Here is a 20,578-nt window from a genome sequence, read left to right as displayed (position 1 = left end):
AAAATGCAGAAATCAGCTACCATTATTATCTAAGTATACTGCAATAAAACAAAATAAACCTTCCTTTTATTACAGTCAGACATGCATCTGGTAAAATAAAGACTTCAATCATAATTTTTCTTCTATATTTGCATACATGATTCAGAATAATCTGGTATTGGTGAATTAATGTTTCCTAACCAACATAAAATAATTCCTATTATTGTAAATAAAATAATTAAATTTAATTCTTTAAGCAACTAGTTCCCTTCCTATTATAAAATGCCTATGGCTTTTGTATCAAAATGTCTATTAACTGGGTCTATTAACTTCACAAAATGTCTATTAACTGGGTCTATCACCCAATCTTGCTCTCATGCAACATTGCACAAGTTATGTATCTTATTTTTTACATTTACACAAGCCCAGTCTCTGAAACTCTGTAATGGATTAACTTTCATACTGTGTCCCAGGGATAACAAGATACAAATTGTCTTCACATATTAGATATAGAGTTTTAAGCACGTGCATCTTTTAAATTCATCTATTAATATAAGTTATTAAATAATAAATGCATATCTTATTTTAATTTAATAAATTATTATTTCTACATTCCACCATATCTGCCATCTCTATATTAGTCCATTTCTTGGAACATTTGTATTTATTTTTCTCTAAAAAATTAAGTTAACTTTATTGTTTTAGGGCTCCTGCACTTATCCTTTCTCAACACCAGTCACACCCGTCTCTGTAACCTAATCACTCTCAAGTGATGGTCCAGGAGGGGAGAGCACCTCTTGCTTCACCCATGTAATACAACTTTAATGTGGAAACTTGCTCTCACTCCCACTGCGCTGGGCTCAGAAAATTTTCTCCCCTTTGCCCCAGACATCCAAAACGCAAAAATCTATTTTAGATCTTGGTTCAAACTTTATTGATACTATTTTCCTAACCTCATTCACACTTTCTGCACTCTTTACTGAGCCAGAGTGCTTATTCTTGCATACTTTTCCCCTTGATCTCAGGGATAATCAGTCATTAATTGTCCTTTTATTATCAAGGCTCATCATACATTCATCCCTCTCAAGTGGATACCAGCTGCGTCCAACTCCACCCAGCCACCCTGAAGTGACGGTCCAAGAATGGTGCGCAACTTTTACCAACTCTCGTCTTGCCTTGCTTTTTCTTGCCCTGTGTTCATGTCCTGTTTAGGTCTGCTTTGGATTATGTTTGGTTTTGACCTCTGCCTGGACTGTTTACCCCTTTGGATTATCCCCCAATAAACGACTTGCCTGCATTTGGTTCTATCACTGTGTTTTCTATAACACTACCGTGACAATTGTCATGCCAAAGCTTGAAAGTTTGGATAACGCAGACAATGGGACAAGTGTATTTACCTTTATAACCGAGGATCCAGGTTTTCCGCCCCTGCTAAGTCAAAGTGTTTTAGAAGTGTTTTATAATTTGCCTAAAGTGAACTGGAAGAGACGTCCGAGGCCAGAAGGACCGGCTGGAACTTTATCTATGGAGTAAGTAGGTTTGTTTTGACTGTAGAATAATTACACGTGCAGCCTAGCTTTTTACAGTGTGTTTTCTTTATCATCTATCCTTATGTGTAAACACTTTCTATTTTTTTTTTTTCTGTTTACAGTCAGTACAGACTGGTGGCATACCGCGTGGTTCTCGAATGGATATTGAAAGGTCAAAAACTTGGAAGACACAACAGAAAAGTTCTTCCATCTTGTGTAGTGCGAGCCATACGGGAAAGATATCCCTCATCCTCGGGAGTATATGTTGGTTTCAAGGATGCCGAAGAAGCTTTTATGCTAATGTAAAGAAATTCAAAGCAAGTCAATACACTAATTTATTTTTATTTTATTTTTTTGAATATTTACATTTAACATTTTTGTGTATTGCTGATATACTTGTTAAATAAAAATGTTAATAAAAATATAATGGGTCTCATTCATGAAACATTCGTAAATATACGAGTAAATATGTGAGTGATTTGCGCGTAAAGAGAACTTCCCGAAAACTCTTCTCCTGATTCACAAAAACTTCGTAAACGTCAGATGTGATAGTTAAATGTGTGTGTGTGTTAATGAATTCCAATCAGTCGTAAATGGGACGCGCGTGCACGCTCACTCTCAATTACCATAAATCCCGCCTATTAAATCCGACTGACAACTATATATGGGCATCATATTATGACACGAAAACGAAGGATTTTAACATGTCTTCTCAAAAGCGTCTGAAAAAGAAACAGTTCTCAGCTGCAGAAATGGAAGTTTTATTATCAGAAGTTTTATTATCAGAAGTTCATTCAAAACGCCACATTTTATTTTCAAGCGTAGCCTACTAGTGGAGTATCAGGTCCTAAAAAAGGAAGTTTGGCAGCATATTACAGATCCTATTACTGGCTCTCATAATAAAAGTTAAAAGAAAACCCGTATGTAATTAATATATATATATAATATTTTTTTCAAAATGCTGTGTAAATATGTACCCGATTAAGGTGAATTAAAATGCAGCCGTATTAATGAGCAAAACGTTCAGACGTTAAACGCACTATTTACGCGTGGCTGGGAGCAGGTGTAGATTTCTTTCGTACCAACTAACATTTGGAAAATACGAACGTTTTAATGAATATGAAAATTTACGCCAAAACCGCTCTACACGCGATTTGCACAAAAATTTGTGCTCGTGTTTCATGAATGAGACCCATTGTCTTTTGTTTGTAATTTAGGTTTTAGGTTTACCAAACAGTTTTACTTTAGATGTTAAAGATAATTTTAGTCAGAGAGCTGTCTTTATCACTGTAATAGATATGCACAATTTGTTTTATCAACAGTTTCAAACACTATATACAAAAACGAAACAAAAAAAAAATGTAAATATGCGTCATGAGATAGCATTTCACCAAAAGAAAAATCTAACAAAATAAGAAAAGGCCAAAAAATGTTTTACAGTATTCTGTTGACAGTCTTTTACTTGGAAAACCTTGACACAGGTTTTGCAATAGCAGCCTCCTTGTCCGGTTTGGGTTTTGTTGCAATATTGCACGGTATATCAGGCAAAGAAACTTGAGAGGAAGGGTCCTTGAAAAGTACAGTAGGGTCACTGCGCCATGCCTGTACCCTTTGTAGAAGTTCATCCCTGAAGTTTTGTGTTGTTGGTTCATAAATTTTCCTTGCCAACCAATCTTTATTTTGCTTGGGGAAGACAATGTTGTATCACGGAACACCTGTTAAAGTGAAATATATACAGTTGTAATGCATTATTTTTTGCCCTAACTAAATTACCTTGTCTATTTTGCTCTCGGTCAGTGTGTATGTATAATTCAATTGTGCATTTTGCATTGTCAGCACCCCACTTTTGGAAAGTTGATTACTTGCCTGAGCTGGTTGTGGCCTGTTGATGGTTTACATTTTCATTGTGATCCATGACAGCAAGTTGAGAATGAGCTGTCATCGAGGAGTAGTGAAAATGCAGGTTCTTTCTGCAGTATTTCAGAAGAACAGAATGGTAAACCTCAAGACTGCCTGAGGAAAAAATAAATTTTTAGGTTTTCCCTATCCATGTGAATTTTAAACCATTTGTTTTCATATTTACTTGCCTGTGGGCTTGAAGAGGGCCATTTGCCTCATGTCCTTCAACAGATTGGGATATAAAACCAGTGTTGATAGTGTGCGGAAGGCTGTGGACTGTTTTCGTAGCCATCGTTTCCTCCTTTGCTGGTCATGGGTGAGGTCATCGTGGGCACACGTTTGTTGACGTTCATTTTCTTCCCACCTGTGTTCACCGCAAATGTGATGTAGCAGAGATTTCCACTTTTCTGTCAAAACCTGTTTAAAACATTTTTACAATGAAATTTTTGATAAGGGTTTGTCTACATCAGATGTATAAAATAAATATTAGATAACAAACCTCTGGGTCACCGTTGCAGGATGCACATGCATACCACAAATGGTTGCATATGCTTTTAATCCATGGCTGAAGGTCTACATTTTCTTTCTTTTTAGAAACTGATAGTAATTTCTTGAAGAAACCTGCAAAACATTATGACAGTTATTTATTATACATTATGAGATTGTGGGGTAAACCTAGTACATACAAACAGTGTTTATATTATTGTCAAACTGTAGTTTATGCAAAGCCGTTTTTATGTACAACAGTAGTTAAGAAATAAGATTTATAAAAAAAAAATACATATGAATTAGTATGGAAAGATGTATACCATTCACTACGTGCCAGATGTCAAACTCATGATGAATTTGTGGATAATCAACCCTCTTGATCTTTCTTATAGATGGGGATCTGTCCGTAGTCATCACGTCAATGTCAATTCCCATTTCCAAAAGAGAGTTTAGACCTCTTTTAAAGCCTATGGGCTCCATGCCAACAGAGCTTGCTGCTTCTGAAACCTTGAATTAAAAAAATTATGTAATTAGATAAACAAATGTTATTCCTTCATTAGATTAAAAGGTGCTTTAATCAATCTCGGTTGGCATAACCAATTGTTGATTTTTGTATTATTATCAAACAAAACAGAGGCTAGCTAGAGCCTCTCTCCAACTCATCCGTGTACTAACCCCCCAAACCCACCCCACATCATTCTAGTCAGTTACTGGCTGGAACAGTTTGTTATGTTTTGTGCTACGGGTCACTCTGTTTGTGTTGATTAGGCTGTCTGTAGAGAACATGTCTTTTTTAAAGTGTGTTCAGGAAACAGAAAGCTAGTGGATACTTAGGAGATGTTTGTTGTATGTAAAAAAAAAAAAGAGGTGTGAGACCGCTTAGAGCACCTTTAATAATAATATACAATTTAAGTAAAATAATAATACAAAACACATTACATATACATGTTGATCAATTAGTGACAATATCTGCATCTACACTGACCTGCATCAACTCGTAGTGAACAACCTGATTCGTTGAATCATCCATTATACTGTATGTACAGTACTTTGCTGAGAATCCAGGGCTGCAAAAAACACCAATAATGATATAAATTTAAAAATGGCTAACAAGGATAAAATAGTTTGCAACTTGTTTTACTTATACACGCAGTTTAGATTTAAACTTACCTGTCATTTCTCCCATCTCCTGACAAATGAACTCCTTTTTGCAGAATGTTTTGTGTCCGCAAGCCTTCCAGCAATTTCTCCTGTTGTTCTTTGTACATAACGTCTACAACCGGGATTAAATAAGAGGACTGGATAGCGTAAAAGGTGGTTTTCTTTGGTATTTGGAGGTTGAGTAATGAAGCCCAGTCATAAATGTCTGCATATGTTGCCCCAGTGAAAAGTGTACACGCTGCCACAAGAAGGTTGTTAGCTGGCATGGCTCTAATTTTATCTCACAAGTTCCATTTTCCTTGATGACCATTTGAACATTCCCAAGCAACACGTATGAGGCTTCCGTATGGCGTTTATTTAGTCTCAAAACTCGCGCACGTAAAATCTAGGCGCCGTGCACAGGATACGAGGGCAAAGAACAGCATCCGCGCGCAAAATGCCATCCTCGCGCGGGCGCATTTCTGCACCGCGAGCGCTCAGAAAGTATCCGCGCGCGTTTCTGCTCCGCGAGCGCTCAGAAAGTATCCGCGCGCGTTTCTGCTCCACGCGCACAAATACTGTCTCGCGAGCACGGGGCTGTGACGCACTCTCGCTCGTTCGGAACATGTTTTACAGCACTCTCATGATCATTCCCCACGCTCTCGCGCTCGATCTGCTCTCACCTGCTGCTTTTGCTCGCTCGAACAAATTTAGTTTTGGCAGTCGAGGGGCGGGGCTTACTGTTTTTATAACCTCAAATGTCATTGGTTACTTCCCATTTTCCGGAAGTCTGTTGTGATTGGACACCTGTGATTTTCAATCAAGTACGTCAAAGGAACGACAGCTGATATAAACGATCAAGATTCGGCAAGAAAGATGGATAGTCAAAGAGAGGTACGTGATTGCCAAATTAATGCCTTTTTTTTTTTTTTTTTTTGGGACACTTTATGATTTGTATTACTTATTTGAAAACATTGTAAAGGTGGAGATCAGCAGGCCATTAAGATGCGATTTCTGTTCAGTAAAAGACTGTTAACTAACTAGCTTGCAGCTAACCACAACAATCATAAACATATTACCATGCTTCATGTATGTAGTAGTTGTAAAAAAAAAAAATATCTATAATATTTGTAAATTTAGTGCATTGATTCTCTATCATAAAGAAAATAAATGGACTTAGTAACAAGAAGCTTCTTGTTGCGATTACTTGTTTAATAGATAAACCGTGTAATAGTGTAATAATTTCAATACTATTTTAGAATATATACATGTGGTGTTCTTGCTACTTTGTTCTTAAAGTTGGGGCTAATGATGCTTTCTTTATTAATTTAATTTAGGCCGAGTTGCAGAATGCTGCCAGGCACGTTGTGTCCCTTTTACGCAATGCCCTAACTAGTGAGTCAAGCTCACCATCACAGATGGGTAAATTCATTTTTGTGTGGCATTTCTTTGAATTAAACGTTGCAGACCTTTCTTACATTGGAATGTAATGATTATGATTGGCCATAATAATACTGCTTTTTAATACGTATAGACACAATGGGCTTCAGTTTTTTTATACAGTTTTGAATGGTTTCAACAGCTGAAGGGCAGGTTCAGAGAGAGCAGGTCACAGCAGGCAGGATGATACAGGGTCAGGCAAACCCTGGTGACAGGGTGCAGACTACAATGAGACTACAGCGGCCCATTAGTGTTGCATCAGGAAATTCAGTGGACCAGAGTATGGCCAGGTTTGGATCTGTCAAATAATCAAATGTTATAGTTCACATTATGAGAATTTAAACTTAAAATTCTCGTTCTTTCTCACTATGTGCTAATAAATACTGGTAGACCAATAATAATAATAACATACATAATATAAAGATGTAACATTGAGACTTTTGACATTGTTAAAATACCTACAGTATCAATCCTCAAGTAGCATAAAGCAAGCCTTGGGTATAAGTCTCAAGCATAACTTCCTAAACCTTTTTAAGGTATAACTGTGTTGAAATGGGCAGTTTAGATGAGGCCTTTGGTATTATGCTTCAAGACTGACTGAAGTGAATATTACAACATTGACCCATCTGTTTTTCCTTTCAGAGCATTCCCTGGTCTGTTCAAGGGACGAAAAGGCTTTATCCCTACTCCTAAAAAAAGGCATGCCAGGTCAACGCCAATCCAGTTTTTCCTCCTAAATAAAAGTGTTGAAAGGACCCCAAAAGCCTCGGATGAGCTGTTACTTTTACAGGCTGGATTAGGACGGAGGACTATTATCATCCCAGAGGATGCTGACCACTCTGAGGTCTGGCACTTCAAGTTTTACATATAAATGGGCCCTTTTTAAAATTACTGTTCATTTAACCAGTTTTGTTTTAATAAAGCTTGAATTTAATACCTCCAGATATCGAAGCTATTGTTGGAGATGTATACAAAAATGGACTCATTGGAGGGAGCCTGGATGCTCTATAAAGCTGTTGGTAAGATAACTTGGTTGATATTTAAATTTTATTGTGACTTCAACTTTACACATCACTAGACTGGATTGTTAATTTGAGGGGCATCTCTGCTAAAAGTATGACCTCTTTAAAAGTACTCACAAAATTAGTTTATCTTAGTTTACCTTGGCTATCAATGTTAAGAGTGAAATAGAATATTATTTAATTTCTGAAACCTTTATTTTTCCATATAAATAGCTGATAGTGGATTCTGATCTTTTTCACTCAGGCGGATCAGGTCAGCGAAAGCTGAACATTGTTGCGCCGGAAGCTGAAGGAAACACCGGGTCCTATCTCATCAAAACTGCAGGAGGAAAGGGCTGTCTGTATATCATGCTTCTACAGAATACTCTAGACATCTCTCCTTTACTGTACTCCGCAAAAGAGTTTGAGAAAATGCCGAAAGCACGATGCGCTAAATGTTTCACAGATATGCCTGTTCAGCTGCTCGCAGTGCACGTCCAGAAGTGCGATACAGACCTGTGTATTGACATCAGTGATTGTGAATCAGTAAAGTCAATTTAATTTTTAAATGTTTTCATTTCAGTAATAGTAAATAAAATATGAATTTACAATTGTCAATTTTAAATTGGCATTTAATTTGTTACAGGAGCCTAGAGATTACATACAGAATCTAGAGATTGATACAGAAGTGCCTTCTATTTCCACAAACGTTGAGGATGATCATGCCAATGTAGGTTGTTCAGTGTCATGCCTATAGCAGTTTAACTTCTAAATAATGTATAAGTCTCCTTAATTTATTTAACATGATTTTACATCAGACACAATTTAGATTAACTTTAAGTCTACTAATTTAATTGGTACAAGACATTTATTTTGTGTTACCCTTATTAATGCAGCCATATCTGACAACTGTAATTTATATAAAGTACCCTACAGATACAGAAGAGCCATATACTTCTTCAATTTATAGTTTAAGTGGGAATGTAAGGAGTCATTTTGAAATTAAAAACTTTGAAGTGATTTCTCACATGAAATCGTATATTTTCCATTGGTTTACATCCACAGTTAAGGGATGAGTTTGATTCTTCTTCAGCAGTGATTGATGTCAAGGTAAGACCAATGCATGCAGGACTATTTAGTGTAGTTTTATACAAGGAAATGTTATGTAATGAGTATAAAATACATTTTATTTTCAGGTTAATTTGTTGTCATAAAGGTAGTTCATTTTTACTTGATAATGATGGTTTTTATTTTGGTTTTATGTATTTCCCTGCACTTGTAAGGTACCTTGTCCTGTGTGTTCTGCCTTGTATTCAGAAGACTTCATTGAAGTACATGCTAGTACCTGTGGGGAAAGGTTACTATTTTTGTGTTTATCAAATTATTGCTTTAACATACAATCTTTACCATTAGGTGTTAGTGTGTGCGGTAGAAATTTGCATTCAGCTAAATTGTATTCTTACTTTCAGAATTCAAGATAGACCAAACATAGATTTGGAAATTACAGAACAACACGAAGACAATCAAAACAGGTGAATTTAAGTTTAAGTTATAGTGCCATTTTTTCCAGGACAAAAACCAAATAATGTTTCTGTATTTTTTCTTTTTCTCAAGCCTTACAGAATTAGTCAGCAAACTTAAAGAGGCAATAGACCCTACAACCATTTTCAGTGTCTGTGTCACAAGGGAGGACATGTTCAACCGAGGCTTGGCACAATGGAAGCGGCAGAAGAAGTCGTCTCCAAAGAATCCCCTCAGAGTTACTTTCATTGGAGAGCCTGGGATAGACAGTGGTGCTCTTATGAAAGAATTCCTGACCGGTATGTTTTGTCTTCGTTATATGCAGCAGTGCCATTGCATACATTTATGCACTTTTATAAAATAGTCACAATTTTCTTAACTGACTTCAGTTCCTATGTCTATTAATACTGATAGTGTAATCTTTTTCACAGAAATGATGGCCGGGATTGAGGCAAAATTCTTCGAGGGAGGGAATTTTGGGAAAAATCTGAAGTATTCGATTACAGAATTTCAGAATGACAATTTCAGGTATGTCTATACTGGAGTTTTTCATTTAATGCCATTTTGCCCATTTATGAACGGCTCATGATGTACTTTAGGACAGTTGGTGAAATAATGGCTGTGAGCATTACACAGGATGGCCCTCCACCTAACTTTTTCATGGAGTGGATGTACAATTTCATCTCTACCGGGGAGATCAATAAACATCAGCTGTCAAAGGCTGATGTAACCGATGCAGACCTGCTAGATCTTATTGCTAAGGTTTTCTAATTAAACTCTATCACCAAAATATACACACATTTATTTATAATTTAGGTTGTAGTCAAACCAAATTACAGATGAAAGTATTGGTTGTATTTCATTAGATTGAGACCGCAGACGATACAGCCTTACTTGACCTTTCTGAAGGAATTGTAGCATGTGGATACACTGGACCTCTAACGTGTGAGAGAAAGGAGGACATTCTCAGGTATAATGTGAATCTGTGATGTTTTAATCTGGCTCTTTTTCTTCCGAATCCACCCATTAGGGTTAGAACTCTGTAATATAGACCTAAACTGTTAAATAACGGTTTCTAAAATCTTTTTTTTATTTTTTTTTATGCTTTTCCAATCTTATGGAGATTCAGTTAAAGTATAAACCCAGTTTTTACTTTGATTTAACTGGTGTGTACGTTTGTGTGCTTGTAATATTTTAAAGAAAATACCAAAATCTATATACTGCAAATCCCAAACCCAACCACTTTGTGCACAAGTGGAGTTTTGCTGGCATCTAATGGGTAAAATCCCTTACTGCGGCCAAATTTTTTTCTACCTCACATTTGGAACATGACTTGTTTAGATTTTTCGCTTTAATTTTGTAGCAGTTTTAGAGTTAAATATGTTTCATAAAATATATTTTATATAAAATTCTTCATAAATCATAATCTTAAACTTAATTTAACTTTGTATGGGTTTCTAGCTATAACTGTTTCTTCAACATTTATCTGCCATGGGTCTTTAAAATGTGTCCAACATTACGTCTGTGCTTCAAATATTTGACAGTTTTTTTTGACACTGGCATTTTTGTCCATTGTGGACTTGTAACTTTTTTCTTTTTCTTTTTTCTGGATACTAAAGGGTTATTAATGTTCCATACTCAGTCTCTTTTGTGTGAACCAACCACTTTTATTAACCTTCATGAACAAGTTTTTGTGCACTTACTTTTTTCCTGGATTTACTTTTATATACAGTGCTGTTGTCCTGCATTCTTGTGTGCGAATCCTACCAATGCTTCAGCAGATGTGCAAAGGATTAGAGCTCTATGGCCTCCATAAAATGGTGAAACAAAATCAGCCTTTATTTCAGCCTTTATTTGTTCCTGGCCATTTCACAAAAGTAAGTGTTGTTACTTGCATTTTTTTTTTTTTATAGTTGCTTTTGAGTTTTGTCTAATAAAAGGTTGTTCTTTGCAGCCTGATGCAGATTTTCTCACGATGGCCCTGTTACCCGTTTTAAGTGAGGTGGGTTCGGTAAAGCGGCAGAGAGAATCAAGAATTGTGAACTACTTACAGGACTTCATTCAAAGCCTTGAAGAAGGTGGTAACATTTTTCAATATTCTAAATTATATTAAAATTATATCAGTTTGAGCATGTTGCCCTCAGTCACGATTTTAAAAAATACAATGTCCGGTATTGTAAAGGCTTAGACACAAGTGTTTTTTTGTTTTGTTTTTTTTTCGTGCAGAAGAAGTGAGCAGTGGTAGGGAGAGCAGAGGTGAGGACGACAACAAAAAGGTAGATGAAACCAAGGACCGTACAAAAGAAAACGCAGAACAAGACCAGATCACCGTCAGCAGCTTCATGCAGTGGCTTACTGGTCAGGGACATGTTCCCATTACGTCTGCACAAAGAGAAAAATTTAAAATACACACAGAATTTGATCATGACTGTCAGCTACAATATGGTGAGCACAATTTATGCTACCCTCTTGTAAATGCATGTTCCTGTACTGTGACCTTGCCTACTAGGCACCTAGGGACTTACACGGAGTTCCTCGACATTATGAGGCAGGCTGTGAGCAATAGCAGAGAATTCGGTCGTTCATGAGCTGGATTCCTAATATAGCGTTTACTCCTTGAACTGTGTTCTCTCTGTTATTGTTATAGTGTTAGTTATTTAAAAGGATAGAGATCCAGTAGCTTTTACATATTTAAATGCAGCTTTTTTTATTATTATTTAGTTTTGTTTAACATTGACATGCATTGCAAAAAAATGCAGCAAAGATTGCTGCTGTATCGTTCCAAAACTCAATTTGGAAATGAAAATGTATAACAATATACAGTAGGCTTCAATGCAAAATAAAGCTGTTAGCTGCAGTACTGTCTTTATGCTTGATTGGTGTGTTTTGTTAAATTATTACACCATATTTGATGAAACAAACTCCCGACAAAGCAAATACAGTTCTTTAACCGGGATATTGGGACCAGTGGAATTAAGCAGGTGTTCGAGAGCCCTCAACCCATCTGAACACAAAGGGCTTTCAAATTCAGGAACAACAACTCCGAAATCTTCACAGGCATCATAAGAAGCTGCTTTGCCCAGTCTAGATTTGGCTCTTCCATGTCCTGAAGGTACAGAAATTGAATACATAGTCAAAAATCAACTTGGAGGAATACATAAACAGCAGTAGAGTAACTAAAGCAGGGTCACCATACCTCGTATCTCTCCGATGGGTCAATATGTGCATCATTCCAATCTGCCACAGTTGCTCTGGACTTCGATTGCCCTCTGAGGAGAGTGGATGATGATTCCAGGCTTCGGAAAATGTGTCCAAGTCTGCCTGAAGTCTTTGGAGTTAAGTGTAGTGCACACTGAAAAGGTCCTCGACCACTGATAAGTCCAGCAATCCTTCTGCCTCTAGGGAGTGCAGTGTGTCCGAGTACTTGTTAGTCACCATGGTTCTAACATCACGCCAGAGGCGCTCAATCCTATTTGAAACCGTAATTAGGTTTAAATGCAGTGAAAGGCATTTGAGATCAATTACTAATAAATGTAAAGTAGTTTGTTACATAAGTGACATTGAAAAGCTACCTAAAGATTACTGAAGTTACAAAATATAAAATAAGTCTTCTCATTTGTGAAATTTCAGACAGTAATTTACCTTTGATTATGGACACTTTTCCCGGATATGAAACTTCCTCGGTCCGTGCCTCTTGAAGAAAACATGAACCTGGCTATCTGTACATTCTCCACTCCTTGGTCTCCCCTGACCCTGATTTATTTTGTTATAGTACAATACATTTCCAGACATAAAATTCAAATGCCTTTTCTTTACTATACTCACCTAGATGGTAAGCCAAATGTCTGGACTGCTTCTGAGAAGAAGTGGTATGCTGTCGATGCCCGGTTGTTAGTTGCTGCTTTTAAGTACATGACCTGCAAACACAAAATGCAACTAAGTAAATATACGTAGGAGAAAATATAACATGCATTGGAAATAAATGTATTACATGCTAATTTTCATGCTAATTTTACATGCTAAGAATATATTTTTTTTTTCATAGAATTAGTGACTGGAATAATTTTGATACCAGATAAACAGTGACACTATATATATATATATATATATATCTCAACACTGTAAACATACCTTCCTGGAATAACCATCCACACCACCAAATATTACAATGTTGTATCTATTTACAAGGAAAAAAAAAATCTTAAAATTATACACAGACATACATTATATATATATATATATATATATATATATATATACATACGCACATACACACACCATACATAACTTACCGTATCGATTTGTGTCTATGTGCACAAGGGAAAGGGGCCCTCTAACTGAGTACGTTCGCCGCACCACACATCCCAACCTGGCCAATCTCGAAAGGATTCCAACTGAATCAACACGGTGCATTGAGGCAGCTATTCTCTGCCATTGAACACGCATTCCTAAAGACAACAACCTTCCTCTGACCATTCTGTAACCAGCAACAGGCATATCATCCTTAATGCTTCTCACAAGGTTATCCAACTCCTCATCAGTGATGCAGCTATACATCCCTGAGATCGAAAGGCCAAACTCGTTCATCCTTCTAAAGATGGTTCTTGTGGAAACACCAATCATTTTTGCAATGTAATGGACAGGAAGGTTTGTCTGCAGCATCTCTGCTAACTCTTCTCTTTCAATTGCAAACCTTGGATTTGCTGCACAATACAGAGGAACAAAACCCAGCAACATTAGTTTTTTAAAATATTACATATTTATCTTAATCATCTAACTTTTTGTAAGCTATACTAACCTAACAAGAGAGAAATTAAAGTACAATACACAGCATAAATGATTACACACCATGTAAACATAACATATCTTTAAAAAATAAATAAAGGTGTCTTAGATGTAAAGACAAATTTCAGAATTTGTAGGGTTTCAGAACGGTGCATTCACTCATGCTGTGTAGTGTCTCTTACCTTGAGAAGCAAGAAACCCTTTTACATTTAACAGAACATATAATGAACCACTCAAAATTGGCATATTAGTAATACACAGGATGATAACAAAAAGCTTAACAACAAATCTTGCTTATTGATATAAAATTTATTTTTCATCCAAAGCCCTTGTTATATTTACAACGATTTAATGGACACTTTAAATTTCTGAGCTTCTCAGAACCAATATGATATAATACATACCAATATAGTTTAAACGTATATAGAATGGGAGTGTAGTGGTTCTGTGTAGAGTGGTGACTTTACATTCCCGTTTTGTTCCAATTTATTTTTAAATATTTGAATGCAAATAAGACAAATCATAGTGCTATAAATATAAAATGTCAATTTATAATCATTTTGGTAGATTTACAATGCGAATAACCATGGAAATGTGTCATTACAGTCTGTAAATATCTCTTAACAACAAGAATGCAATCACTAGTACCACAAGAATGGTACAGTATGTAACACAATGCATAAGACTGATGTAGAATCTAATAAGAACCTATTATATGGTAACCATGCATTTATTCACATTACACATTAATAAACAACAATTAATAAATAAAACAAAATGAAAACTAATTAAGTGATAACTCACACGCATTTGTTCCGTTGATGAAGCCATGTTTCATCTTATAACAGGTGTCCAATCACAACAGACTTCCGGAAAAGGGGAAGTAACCAATGACATTTGAGGTTATAAAAACAGTAAGCCCCGCCCCTCGACTGCCAAAACTAAATTTGTTCGAGCGAGCAAAATCAGCAGGTGAGAGCAGAGCGAGCGCGAGAGCGTGGGGAATGATCATGAGAGTGCTGTAAAACATGTTCCGAACGAGCGAGAGTGCGTCACAGCCCCGTGCTCGCAAGACAGTATTTGTGCGCGTGGAGCAGAAACGCGCGTGGATACTTTCTGAGCGCTCGCGGTGCAGAAATGCGCCCGCGCGAGGATGGCATTTTGCGCGCGGATGCTGTTCTTTGCCCTCGTATCCTGTGCACGGCGCCTAGATTTTACGTGCGCGAGTTTTGAGACTAAATAAACGCCATACTTCCACAAGTTGTTTTTTTAGTTTCAGTGACTGATGCTACACAATGATGACATCTGGTAAACAGCTCCATCAAACTTGACTCATTGACGATCCATTTTTTATCTTTGAATCTACAATTTGCTTCTTCTTCTTCTGTAGTTGGAGTTGATGTTGAGGTCGAACTTAGAGAAACAAAACTTAGGTCCTTTTCTGTTGTAGGATCCAGGGAAAGCATGCTGACATCAAGACTAAGGTCTTCATTGATGTTCTCACTTTCAGCATATGTTTGTTCATTCTAAATAAAATAATAATAATATTTTTGGCAAATTAAAACAACAACATAGGATTATAGTAACAAATATATGATAAAGTACATTTTATGTTAAATTTTATTATTAAAAACCACAGAATAAGGACATTAAATAAAAAGTTAACTTACTGACTGATAGGACTTTATGGCTGGTAAGGCATAGTACGTCCCTGATGTAGATGGCTTTGAACACTGTATAGATTTTTCAGGACTTGATAACACCAACAGAAGTCTTGAAGGAAATGGAGAGTCAGGTACTTGCGTAGAACTATTAATTCTATTTGGCTTAACTGGGGTTGACTGAGGAACACCAGATAAATTTACAGCTGACGATATTTCCTCTGTAACTGTGTTTTCACTTTGATCAGTTACTTGTGGAAGAAGACCTGTAAGGAGTGGACCTGCTGACTGGGGATCCTGACTGAGTTGTGATGGATCCTTTGATTCCTAAAACATTTCAAGTAAATGTTGTAACTCGGCTTTAATTCACTGTATCATGTATTATGTTTTTTTTTTTTTTTATATATATAACCAAATACAAATAAAGGCAAAACTAAATGAGTGTTTCATAACTTTAACTATTACCACATACTGCTTCCACTTACCTTGTTGGTCTGTATAAACAAGTTGGGCACAGCTGTTGATTTCAGTAATCTTTTTTGTTGAACTGATTTGAATGTTCACTGCACAACTTCATGTGCTTGACGAAATTAATCGGTAAATTAACATCCAGATGAACAGCCAGCAGTCATAGATTCAGTCGCTCACGATCATTTGATGGGAAACGGTGAAAGGTAAGCCGTTCATTTTGTGGCAATGTTAAGGCACCTTTACGTTTACTCGTTAGTTTTTCACGATTCAGACATCCAGGAAATGCACACTTTCTAACCATTGTAAACAATTACTTAGAGCGAGACCAAAAGCACGATCAATGTCGAATTCAAGCTTACACCGCGCGCTCGTTCACCTGCTTGTAAACAAAGTTCAGCGCTTCCGGCTATGCCAGCACTTCATCTTGAACACTAGGTGGCGGTAATACGCCTAAGGAGTGAGCCGCCAGTAACAAGTAGTAGTAGAACAAGACTGTCGTCAGTTTAGTTCTCGCGCATGCGTCATGGAGTTCTCGTGAACTAACATCAGAGGCCTATAAGAGAGAGAATGAAAAGTTGAATAAAGTCGTTTTTTTGTTAGTTTTTTCGCACGAAAAGTATTATCGTCGCTTGAGAAACGTACGGTTGAGCCACTGTAGTGGCATGGACTATTTAAACATTTTCTTCACTGACTTTCTGGACGGACAAGTTTGGGCCCCCTTAAAGCCAATGGAGGAGTATTCCAGCGCTCATATTTAATCATAAAAATATTAATTTGTGATCCGAAGATGAACGAAAGGCTTACATGGTTGGATCAACATGAGGGTGAGTAATTACTGACAGAATTTTCATTTTTGGGTGAACTATCCCTTTAACTAACATTAAGAAAACTGCTTACTTGCATGAAATGTATGTAGTAACTGATTTAGAGTAAAAACACTTATGTATTAGAAATAGTTGTTATGATAAATGGACAATATAGTAGTTAAGGTGTATTTCACAGACAGTTAAGAGGAAAAAGAGGAAAAGTACTAAAGCAGTGCACCGTAAACAACTGAAAGCCTCGGCAGAGGAGTTGGCAGCACTCCAGGTGATGACATCAGAAGAACCAGCGTTCGACATCTGTGTATAAAAGACAGAGAGAGAGACTCGACGGATGGATACTGAACAAGCACAGTATCCCTCGACGCCTGATACCAGCTGATTATACCTTGATTTTGAAACTTTACTATTGTACTTTGATGCAACTTTTGTTAACTTTAATAAAACTTGTATTTTATTATTGACAAGTTATGGTCTGGAAGAGTAGTAATTTAAGAGCCATAAGTTAGAACTGACCCCAGGGAAGTCTGCTGAGCAAACTGTAAGTATTTTAGAAATGCTTATAGTTTTGTCCAGAGTTGACTTTCATTACCTACCTGAGAATAATAAATAAATAGGTAAAAGGTGTATAGATAAAGGAGACACCATAAAACAAGTTTATTTAGAATATATTTAATTATCCTACAACATGATATAATATTCACTGGCAAGTGCAATTAAACAGTTTATTAGGAACAATCAAAGCTGACTTTCAAACTGAATATTTTGCATCATTACTCCAGTCACACAATCCTTCAGAAATCCTTTTAACAACCTTATTTTCTATAAAAAAAACATGTATTGTTATAATAATAATAATAATTATTATTATTATATATATAATTTTTTTTTTTTTTAGCTGGGATAAATTGAAAGAACAACATTGTTTTTACATTTGTTAAAGTTATCTGTTTGTTACATTTATATTATTTACATCAAGCTTTTGAATGGTATAGTATTGTTTATTGTTATCGAAACTTCACAATATTTCACTTGATTATACATTTAGTCAGGAATTATAGTTTGGAAAAAGTCTAACTAGTAAAATGTGGTATGTACCATGTTTTTACTATGGTAAATATGAGTTAACGATAGCGTTTATTCTGAAACCACAGTAGCCACAAATGTACAGTTGTCTGAGATGTCATGAAATGTTCTTTAACATCATGAACCATAAAATGTAGTCATCGCTCTGCTATGGTTTATTTTCATAATAGGTAAACACAGGTCACAAGTTAACATGGTCACATTTCACTTAAGCAGCTGCACAATGTGACACAGAGAGTCCTGTCTTGAATCCAGAGATTCGGAGCAGCTTCGATGTAAATCGGTAGCTCGGTGGTTTGTGACTGTTGTCTTGCGGCGCGCTTTTTTTTAGCGCGTGTTCGAAACCAACACACCAACACAGACTTACTTTATTTTTATTTTTTTGTTTATCCTACTTCAGCTGCAATGGGTGATCATACCAATAACTTTTAATCTTTACATGAATATCAGAATCATGCAATGAGCAAGCCTGCGTTCATCAGACACTTAAGATCACTTCAGTTTGTGCAGTAAGTTGGTCACCAGATCACACGGTAACCAGTTAAACCGTAACACCGGACCTGCGTCCTCGTGGACATCACACTCCCAAGTCGAATGCACAAAGTCTGAACTACCAAGGATGCAAGTCCGAAATCAGCGTACTTTGTATTGAGTAATGCTCGCAGACCTACGTCACCAGTCTATTTGTCTAATCTTTCCAGTACTTTAGACCACAGTGGAAACACAGAAAAAAGGAAAAGGTTCCTGGTACAATTGTTCCGGGTAATTTCGGTGGAAACGCGACATTAGATTGACATCATTACTGATGATGCTGTATGTCAAGGCCGCAAACTCATTTAACCTGTCCAAAACCAAATGGCTTATGAGTAAAAGGAAATCTGTACCATATGAACTGTCATAAACTTGCTGCGTGAGTGTCAAATTGTTATGCACAATTTCACCAATTACTTCCTTTTTTCAAAACATTCCACAAAATTGTCTATTAATAATTGTTTAGTACCGTCGACTGTGAGTGACGTAACTTCCCAATGCAAACACACCCAATAAAATGGCCCCACCCCTGTCACTTGATTGACATGTTTCTGTGTAGATGTCGGAAATTCAAATGCAAAAGGAATTGCAAATCTATTTCAGTTTTGGTAGTTTACATGCGCAGTGCAGAGAGAGTGAAAAAGCAAATGTGGTAATTAATATTGCTATTTAAAAATGACAGGCTCAGCTCGCAAGATATGGGAAACACAATTTCAAAAGGAATTTGCATTTCCATTTTAAATGTGGCAGACACTGTGCGTTCGCTTAAACGAAAATGCAAATGGTAATGTCACATTTTATGCGTCCACAAATTGAAAACGCAATTGCAAATACAATTTGCAATTTCTTTTGAATAATATCCGGAATATCATTCCATATTTTTTCGGCAGCACTTGTTTAGTTAAAAGTAGACATGTCAGGCTTTCTATAGAGTATTCATTGAGTTACAGTTCATTTTAATGACGTGTTTGTAAATGAAAATCAGTGCAGACAAAGCCTGCAGACAGCACACCTAGTTTGTTATCTTTATTTTATAAGTTGTTATGGAAATGTTTAGTTTTGTTAATTTGGCATTGATTGCATTAATCTAATTTAAGTATATTTTTAAACATACAATAAGGTAGTATATATAGTCCATAGGGACATTGAGTTATTTTATGTAACTTGTGCACATAACTGCTTTAGGTTGAAAAACAACATTTGAGGGGAAACTGTGTAACAGGGATGGGCAGTTTTTGAGAGTTACCGGGCATCTATGATGTAATGTGCATGAGATGTGCATGTGTTATGGGGTGATGTGCACTGAGCAACATGATTGGCTTAGAGGTCCTAAACTGTCCTTCAATGTATATTTTTACATACTATGAAAAGTGGGCTGTGAGTCTGTGTGTTATCTCTTTGCACACAGACTCAGAAGCTGTGTGTAAACCAGATCATTCTCTGCAGAGAATTAAAGCAATACAAAGACAAAACTTTGTTTGGTTTTTCTTTCTCAGTCTCTACAAATTGTTATTGAATTGGAATTTCCACAACAAAGTTTTGTTGTTATTATGTCTGTTTAAAAAAAATAGTCCCTTTATCCTCATGCGCGACGGAACGAATCACTCCCCGAGACGACTCGTTCTTCCCGAGTCGTACACAATTGTCAGAAGGACACATCACTACTCTCGTCGCTTCGCTCCAGTCCAGCGGGAGGCGCTAAACACATACGTTTGTTTAACAAACACCATTAAACCTCAGAGGAAGAAGTTCAGTTTCGCTACGCTCTCTGTTGTTGTTATGTCGGTGTGCTGCCTTAATACAAACGGTTAGACACGTTTCTAAGAGAAAAATTTAGTTTTTGAATCAGTTCAGTAAAATACCTGTAATATTCTCATCCTAACAATCGTGACTGAGTTTTGAAGCGAGCAAGAATATCTGGAGGAGTGTATCATCTGAACTGAGATCTGCTGAGGTGAAGATGGAGTTTGTGAACGAAGAGAGAAGAGAACACGAGGAACCAGACACCAGCACAATAAAACACGAGGAACCAGAAACCTGGAGAATAAAACACGAGGACCCAGAAATAAAACACGAGGAGCCAGAAACCTGGAGAATAAAACAAGAGGAACCAGAAATAAAACACGAGGAGCCAGAAACCTGGAGAATAAAACAAGAGGAACCAGAAATGTTGAGAATAAAACACGAAGATCCAGAAAACTGCAAAATAAAACACGAGGAAAAAG

General features: G+C 36.6%; 1 protein-coding gene and 1 long non-coding RNA gene across 4 annotated transcripts; one reads left to right on the top strand and one right to left on the bottom strand.

Annotated features, from left to right (window-relative positions):
- The first annotated feature begins 5,389 nt into the window (after positions 1-5,389).
- LOC113077175 (uncharacterized) lies at positions 5,390-11,615 on the top strand. The gene is made up of 17 exons (XM_026249636.1): positions 5,390-5,930; positions 6,374-6,458; positions 6,619-6,766; positions 7,119-7,320; positions 7,420-7,495; positions 7,743-8,023; positions 8,124-8,207; positions 8,543-8,587; positions 8,761-8,834; positions 8,947-9,009; positions 9,092-9,297; positions 9,430-9,526; positions 9,598-9,760; positions 9,865-9,968; positions 10,731-10,875; positions 10,953-11,076; positions 11,225-11,615. Exons 1-17 carry the CDS (start codon positions 5,913-5,915, stop codon positions 11,584-11,586), a joined length of 2,277 nt encoding a protein of 758 aa, XP_026105421.1. The 5' UTR covers positions 5,390-5,912; the 3' UTR covers positions 11,587-11,615.
- A 607-nt stretch (positions 11,616-12,222) lies between these two features.
- LOC113077181 (uncharacterized) lies at positions 12,223-13,694 on the bottom strand. 3 transcript variants are annotated; one of them, XR_003281266.1, is made up of 4 exons: positions 13,291-13,694; positions 13,130-13,175; positions 12,641-12,915; positions 12,223-12,467 (listed from the first exon to the last, which is right to left on the bottom strand). It is a non-coding gene; the product is annotated as an uncharacterized LOC113077181 (long non-coding RNA). The 3 variants fall into 3 exon arrangements; XR_003281267.1 differs by lacking the exon at positions 13,130-13,175 and having other exon boundaries at positions 12,641-12,751; positions 12,824-12,915; XR_003281265.1 differs by lacking the exon at positions 13,130-13,175.
- Between the last annotated feature and the right edge of the window lie 6,884 nt (positions 13,695-20,578).

The sequence above is a fragment of the Carassius auratus genome, unplaced genomic scaffold, assembly GCF_003368295.1.
Source record: "Carassius auratus strain Wakin unplaced genomic scaffold, ASM336829v1 scaf_tig00021918, whole genome shotgun sequence".
Lineage (NCBI taxonomy): Eukaryota > Metazoa > Chordata > Actinopteri > Cypriniformes > Cyprinidae > Carassius > Carassius auratus.
The sequence above is the reverse complement of the archived record's forward strand: the minus strand, read 5'-3'. Positions and strand labels throughout refer to the sequence as shown.